General features: G+C 54.4%; 1 protein-coding gene across 1 annotated transcript; it reads right to left on the bottom strand.

Annotated features, from left to right (window-relative positions):
• Positions 1-2,498: 2,498 nt before the first annotated feature.
• Positions 2,499-7,773, bottom strand: LOC129693982 (zinc finger protein 135-like). Its single transcript, XM_055630709.1, has one exon. The coding sequence runs from the start codon at positions 6,644-6,646 to the stop codon at positions 5,258-5,260; it is 1,389 nt and encodes a 462-aa protein (XP_055486684.1). The 5' UTR covers positions 6,647-7,773; the 3' UTR covers positions 2,499-5,257.
• Between the last annotated feature and the right edge of the window lie 297 nt (positions 7,774-8,070).

Raw genomic sequence — 8,070 nt, 5'->3', positions numbered from 1 at the left:
TATATATACTCTCTCTAAGTATCCTTTCCATTAATTTGCCCACCACTGACGTCAAACTAACGGGTCTATAATTGCTAGGTTTACTCTTAGACCCCTTTTTAAACAATGGAACTACATGCGCAGTATGCCAATCCTCCGGCACTATTCCCGTTTCTAATGACATTTGAAATATTTCTGTCATAGCCCCGGCTATTTCTACACTAACTTCCCTCAATGTCCTAGGGAATATCCTGTCCGGACCTGGAGACTTCTCCACTTTTATATTTCTCAAAAGAGTCAGTACTTCCTGTTCTTTGAATCTCATAGTTTCCATAGCTACTCTACCTGTTTCCCTTACCTCACATAATTCAATATCCTTCTCCTTGGTGAATACCGAAGAAATGAAATTGTTCAATATCTCCCCCATCTCTTTTGGCTCTGCAGATAGCTGTCCACTCTGACTCTCTAATGGACCAATTTTATCCCTCGTTATCCTTTTACTATTAACATAGCTATCAGGGACACATGAAAATATACTCTTGAATCTTGAATCTCTTGAATCTTGACGGCGACCCCTCACCACGATGGCCACCGTCAACCTCTCATCAAGATGGACGCCGTCTATCCTTTACTACGATGGCCGCCGGCCTCCGACCAATCAGCGACGCCAACCTCACCTGCCCTCACCATGATGGCCGCCCGCCGGTCCCGCCACCACCCCGGGCCAAGTCTCCCCATCGACCGCATGAAAATAGCGGCAGAGAAGCGGCAGTTGGTGATGTCGCTGCGGACGGAGCTAAGGTAATTCATGTTGTAAATGAGCAGCAGCTGCAGTGGATTAAGCGAGATGTGTGGGGTCAACATGGTGGAGAAGTTGTAATTGTTATATGGTTATAAGTGTGAGGTCAATGAGCACATAATCTACAGCAAAGATCCTATTACAGAGCAAGATGGCCTACTCTCACGCAAACGCGTAGTACGGTCATGGGAAGATGCATGGGTGATTATAGGACCCATTTAAGCAACCAGCCTCTGCCATCTTGCTTCCGGCCGAAGATTGGATCTTTGCTTCGCCTCCGCTCCAGTATCTTCGCTTTGGTCTTTGACTTGGGCGGGGAGAGGGGTGCGCGGCCCGGGGAGGCCTGCGGCCTTGGCGGGGTGAGGGGGGTGCGCAGCCCGGGGCAGCGGGGCATGGGGGGGGGGGAGACATTGTAGTGTGGGGGAGGTCAGGGAGTGCCAGGGTGGGGGGGTTGAAGGGTGTGATGGGGCCTAGTGTGCGTGAAGTTGTGGGGAGGTTTACATTGTTTATTATTTAATGTTCTTTGTCTAGTCTGAAATAAAGTTCATCATTGGATATAAAAATCAGAAGAAATATAATTGTGCGTGTTATATGGTTATATACATTTATATCACATTCATGTATGTGTGTTTATAAACATTTTATTCTTTAACAATAATTAACAGAAGTATGAACTAACAGAATTATGAATCTAACCCTATATCACGCACAAAAACTGTTCCCCCGCAACGTTAATTACCCTGCGAGTCGGGTCGGGTAGGTTCCGGTTACTACAAAATCAACTCAAACACTGCTCGTTAGCTATTTAAAAATAAATGATTTAAAAAACATAAAAAAAGACAATTACCAGAGTCAAATGTTATTCTTGACAAGAATTAACAGAAGAATGAACTGACAGAATTATGAATCTAACCCTATGTCACACACACAAACTGTTCCCTGCAATACTGATTACACTGCGTCGGGTCGGGTCAGGTAGGCTCCGGTTACTAAAATGGGCGGGGAAAAATACCCAGGATCCCCTCCGTAGCGTACTACACATCAGCCCATTGCATTTCGCAGGAGTAAGCTATCTTGCTCCGCAATAGGATCTTTTATATAAACGTGGATGGGGGGAAGGGGAGTGGGGGGGGGGGGGGGGGGGGGGGGGAGAATTGGAGAGGGGGGTATTGGAGAGAAGAGAGAGAGAGCGAGGAAAGAGGGAGAGTTGGAGAGAGAGGGGTTGCAGAGAAGGGGGCGGGAGTTCTCCCTTCTGCCTCACCACCACTGTTGGCCGCCCTTTGTGAGGTGATTGGAGACCAAAACCAGTTACCATTTAGATCTCCCTCTCCCGACCTCCCTCCCCTTCCCCTTGCCTCCTTCTTTAGAGGGGGCGAGGATGAGGGAAGGAAGGGGGGGAGAGGGCGGAGGGGGAGAGAGGAGTGTGCCTTGCTTGGTGGAGAAGCGGGATGTGGGAACGCTGTACGCAGGTGGTGCCTCGCTCTCACACTGGGATCCCCCCATCACTGCGCAGTCTATCTGACTCCCTGCACCCCCCCCCTCTTTAGACCCGACCCGAAACGTTGGCTATTTCCTTCGCTCCAGAGATGCTGCCTCACAGCCGCTCCCGCTGAGTTTTACCAGCATTTTTGTCTACCTTTGATTTTCCAGCATCTAGTTCATTCTTAGACGTTTTGCAGTGACGGCTGCATCTGCGGTTCCTTTCGTTGGGGGGGGGGGGGGGGGGGGGGGGGGGGGGGGGAGAAGAGCCCTGGCCCGTGGCTGCTCCTGATAAGTCATGTGTTCCCTCCGCGGGTGCTGCCTTGCCCGCTGAGTTCCTCCAGCACTCTGTTTTTTGTTTGGCTCTGAAGTTGAAGGTGGATCCCCGTGTCTACCTTGAACTCCGTGTCTGTGGTGGCTCAGCGGGACGGGCAGGGGCTTTGGAGATAGCGTTGTGGTTCTGATCGAGACCCTTCTTCAGACAATCACACTCTCACCGACAAGGGTTCAGTTCAGTCTAAAGAAGGGTCTTTTCTCCAGTCGCTACGCGTAACGTCAATTGATCCCTTGTTCGCGCTGACACATGACTAAGCTCCACCGCCCGCTGTGATGTTATCCATCACCCGCTCTATGATCTTTGCTCGTGAGCTGGTCCCCTCACTGTTCAGACGGAGAACTCTGCCAGATGTGAGCGGGCCGGCAGAAGCTGAGATGGCAGTCGGTTCCGCTGTCCGGTGATGGAAGCCACTCGTAGCCAGGCGAGCTGCTTCCCTCCCCGGCCACAATGCAGTAGCGCCCGGAGCGCCGGGGCAGCGGTGAGTGAGTGTTACAGACATGAACCCTAACCCCTCCTTCTCATCGCTCTTTCCCTCCTCGCAACTTTACCCCTGGCTAGATTCCCCACATGCTGTGAAAGGAACTCTTCCCCGAATTGTTATGTTACTCACAACACGTGACTCAATCATAGTTATTTATTTATATATGTATACGAAAACATTTCCCAATTGGGCCCCGCATCTCCTAAGGCCGGCCCTGGGTGACATTTCAGAGTGCTGGAGCAACTCAGCGGGACAGGCAGCATGTTGTTTAAGAAGGAACTGAAGATGCTGGAAAATCGAAGGTACACAAAAATGGTGGAGAAACTCAGCGGGTGCAGCAGAATCTATGGACCGAAGGAGATAGGCAACGTTTCGGGCCGAAACCCTTCTTCAGACTGATGGGGGGTGGGGGCGGGGAGAAGAAAGGAAAAAGGAGGAGCCCGAGGGCTGAGGTAGAGCTGGGAAGGGGTGGAGACAGCATGGGCTAACAGAACTGTGAGAATTCAATGTTCATGCCACCAGGATGCAGACTCCCCAAAGGGAATATGAGGTGCTGTTCCTCCAATTTACGGTGGGCCTCACTCTAGCCATGGAGGAGGCCCCGGACAGAGAGGTCAGATACGGAATGGGAGTTGAAGTGCTGAGCCACCGGGAGGTCAGGTTGGATAATGCGGACCGAGCGGAGGTGTTCGGCGAAACGATCGCCAAGCCTACGCTTGGTCTCACCGATGTAGATCAGCTGACATCTAGAGCAGCGGATGCAATAGATGAGGTTGGAGGAGATGCAAGTGAACCTCTGTCGCACCTGGAACGACTGCTTGGGTCCTTGAATGCAGTCGACGGGGGAGGTAAAGTGACAAGTGTAGCGGTTGCATGGGAAAGTGCCCGGGGAGGGGGTGGTACGGGAGGGAAGGGAAGAATTGACAAGGGAGTTACGGAGGGAGCGGTCTTTGCGGAAGGCAGACGGGGGGAGATGGCAAGATGTGGCGAGTGATGGGGTCACGTTGCACGTGGCGAAAATGACGGAGGACTATTTGTTGTGTATGACGGCTAGTGGGGTGAAACGTGAGGACATGGGGGACTCTGCTCTTGTTGCGAGTGGGGGGGATGGGGAGAGAGCAGTGTTACGGGGTATGGAAGAGACTCTGGTGCGCGCCTCATCTATAGGAGGGGAGGGGAACCCACGTTCCCTGAAGAATGAGGACATTTCCGATGCCCTGGTGTGGAACACCTCATCCTGGGAGCAGATGCGGCGTAGACGGAGGAATTGGGAGTAGGGGATAGAGTCCTTACAGGAAGCAGGGTGGGAAGAGGAGTAGTCTAGATAGCCATGGGTTTATAGTGGATGTTGGTCAGAAGTCTATCACCTGCGATGGAGATAGTGAGGTCAAGGATTGGTCGGGAAGTGTCAGAAATAGTCCAAGTGTATTTGAGTGCCGGATGGAAGTTAGTGGTGAAGCGAATAAAGTCAGTCAGCTGTGTGTGGGTGCAGGAGGTGGTACCAAAGCAATCGTCGATGCAGCAGAGGTAGGGGTCGGGGATGGGGCCCTGGTACATATTGAACAAGGATTGTTTGACGTACCCGACAAAGAGGCAGGCGTAGCTGGGGCCCATGCGCGTGCCCATAGCTACGCCTTGTGTTTGGAGGAAATGGGAGGAGTCAAACGAGAAGTTATTGAGGGTAAGGACCGGCTCCGCTAGGCGGAGGAGTTTCAGTGGACGGGTATAGGTTGCTTCTCTGGTCGAGGAAGAACTGGAGGGCTTTGAGACCATCCTGGTGGGGGATGGAGGTGTAGAGTGACTGGACGTCCATGGTGACGATGAGAGGATGGGGGCCTAGAGCATGGAATGAGCGGAGACGACGGGACAGGCAGCATCTCTGGAGACAAGGAATGGGGGACCTTTCGGGTAGACATTGAAGATGGGTCTCGACCCAGAAACGTTACCCATTCCTTCCAGCATTTTGTTTCTATCTAAACAGCGCCTATCCATCCACGTGGCGTTGTGCCAGCAGGCTGGAGCGGGCAAAGGCCTTGCCGCAGATCGGGCAGGTGAAGGGACGCTGGCCAGTGTGGACTCGTGGGTGCTCCAGCAGGTGAGACCCTTGCCACACCCAGCGCACACAAAGGATCTGTCTCCTGTGTGTATCCGCTGGTTCTCCCGCAGCCCCCGTTCTAAGTTGTCACAGTGGGAGCAGTTGCTCGCCGGCGTGGGTCCGCCGGTGTTGTCGCAACCCCCGCAAGCTGTCAAACTCCTCACTGCAGTACGGGCAGTCGTAGGGCTGGCCACTGGTGTGCACGCGCTGGTGAGACAGGGCATGGGAGGCCATGGCAGAGCGCTCTTCACACACCGGGCTGGGGATGGGACGGGAGCCGGTGTGCAACCGCTGGTGGGACAGTAGCCTGGATGAGTGAGTGAAGCCCTTGCCGCACTGGGTGCAGGTGAAGAGGTGCTCGCCGGTGTGAGTGCGCTGGTGATCCAACAGGGTTCCGGAGCGGGTGAAGCGCTTGCCGCACTGGGTGCAGGTGAATGGGCGCTCCCCGGTGTGGGTGCGCTGGTGCACCAGCAGGTGACTGGACCGCATGAAGCCCTTGCCGCACTGGGTGCAGGTGTAGGGCCGCTCCCCGGTGTGGGTGCGCTGGTGCTCCAGCAGGTGACTAGACCGGGTGAAGCCCTTGCCGCACTGGGTGCAGATGTAGGGGCGCTCCCCGGTGTGGGTGCGCTGGTGCACCAGCAGGCTGTTGGAGCAGATGAAGCCCTTGCCGCATTGGGTGCAGGTGTAGGGCCGCTCCCCAGTGTGGGTGCGCTGGTGCTTCAGCAGGTGACTGGCTTGGGTGAAGCTCTTGCCGCACTGGGCACAGGCGTAGGGGCGCTCGCCGGTGTGGGTGCGCTGGTGGGACAGCAAGCTGCCGGAGAAGTTGAAGTTCTTGCCGCATTGGTCGCAGGTGTAGGGCCGCTCCGCGGTGTGGATGCGCTGGTGCTCCACCAGTTGACTGGACCGGGTGAAGCGCTTGTCGCACTGGGTACAGGTGTAGGGGCGCTCCCCAGTGTGTGTGCGCTGGTGGGACAGCAGCGTGCTTGAGTGGGTGAAGCTCTTGCCGCACTGGGAGCAGGTGTAGGGGCGCTCGCCAGTGTGGGTACGCTGGTGCTCCAGCAGGTGAGGGGACTGGATGAATCCCTTGCCGCACTGGGCGCATGTATAGGGCCGCTCCCCAGTGTGGGTGCGCTGGTGCACTAGCAGGTGACTGGAGAGGGTGAAGCCCTTGCCGCACTGCTCACAGCGGTAGGGGCGCTTGCTGGTGTGGAGGCGCCGATGGGACTGCAGGTCTTTGGACTGGGTAAAGCCTTTGCCGCAGTCGCTGCAGGTGTAGGGGCGCTCGCTGGCGTGCAGGCTCCCGTGCCTCTTCAGGTGATTGGACGACTTGAAGCCTTTGCCGCAGTCGGAGCAGGTGAAGGGCCGCTCACTGCTGTGCACCAGCAGGTGATTCCGTAACCACGACAAGTGGACAAAGCTCATGTCGCAGGTGGGGCAGCCATAGGGCTTCTCGCCCGTGTGCACCTGCCGGTCCATCTTCAGGTGATTCGCCGTCTTGAAGCTCGTGTCGCAGTTGGGGCAGGTGAAGGGCCTCTCGCTGGCGTGCACGCGGTTGTGCCCCTGCAGGTACTTGTAGTGAGATTAGCTCTTGCCGCGTGCAGTTGAAGGGACGTTCTCCCGTGTGCAGCAGCCGGTGGGCCTCCAGCTCGCTCAAGCACCGCCAGGCCTTGCCACACACGTCACACTCATAACGCTTCTCCTTGTTGGTCCTCAATCGAAGCTCAGCTCGCACACCGGGCAGATAGGGGGCCCACCGACACCCTGGCCACCGCTCACGTCCCCGTCTCTCCGTCCACAGCAACGGCTCCTAAACCCTGCATGAGGGGAACAGAGGGTCAACAATCTGGCAAACAGGACATTACTTGCACATATTGGGTGTGTTTATGGCGGAGGAAACCGTTATAAAGAAACATAGAAAATAGGTGCAGGAGTAGGCCATTCGGCCCTTCGAGCATGCAACGCCATTCAATATGATCATGGCTGATCATTTAACTCCGTATCCTGTACCTCCCTTCTCTCCATACCCCGTGATCCCTTTAGCCACAAGGGCCACATCTAATTCCCTCTTAAATATAGCCAATGACCTGGCCTCGACTACCCTCTGTGGCAGAGAATTCCAGAGATTCACCACAAATGTTTTTTCTCGTCGCGGTCCTAAAAGACTTCCCCCTTATCCTTAAACTGTGTCCCCTTGTTCTGACTTCCCCAACATCGGGAACAATCTTCCTGCATCTAGCCTGTCCAACCCCTTAAGAATTTTGTACGGTTCTATAAGACCCTTCCTCAATCTTCTGAATTCTAGCGAGTACAAGCCGAGTCTATCCAGTCTTTCATCATATGAAAGTCCTGCCATCCCAGCAATCAGTCTGGTGAACGTTCTCTGTACTCCCTCTATGGCAAGAATGTCATTCCTCAGATTAGGAGACCAAAACTGTACGCAATACTCCTGGTGTGATCTCACCAAGGCCCTGTACAACTGCAGTAGAACCTCCCTGCTCCTACACTCAAATCCTTTTGCAATGAATGCTAACATATCATTCGCTTTCTTCACTGCCTGCTGCACTTGCATGCCTACTTTCAATGACTGGTGCACCATGACCCCCAGGTCTCGTTGCATCTCTCCTTTTCCTAAATGGCCACCATTCAGATAATAATCTACTTTCCTGTTCTTGCCACCAAAGTGAATAACCTCACCTTTATCCACATTATACTGCATCTGCCATGCATTTGCCTACTCATCCAACCTATCCAAGGCACCTTGCAGCCTCCTAGCATCCTCCTCACAGCCAACACTGACCCCCAGCTTTGTGTCATCCGCAAACTTGGAGATGTTGCATTCAATTCCCTCATCCAAATCATGAATCGGTTGAAGTGTGTACAGCTGCAGCTCCTGGCAGACC

Source organism: Leucoraja erinacea, unplaced genomic scaffold (genome assembly GCF_028641065.1).
Source record: "Leucoraja erinacea ecotype New England unplaced genomic scaffold, Leri_hhj_1 Leri_515S, whole genome shotgun sequence".
Classification (NCBI taxonomy): Eukaryota; Metazoa; Chordata; class Chondrichthyes; order Rajiformes; family Rajidae; genus Leucoraja; species Leucoraja erinaceus.
The sequence above is the reverse complement of the archived record's forward strand: the minus strand, read 5'-3'. Positions and strand labels throughout refer to the sequence as shown.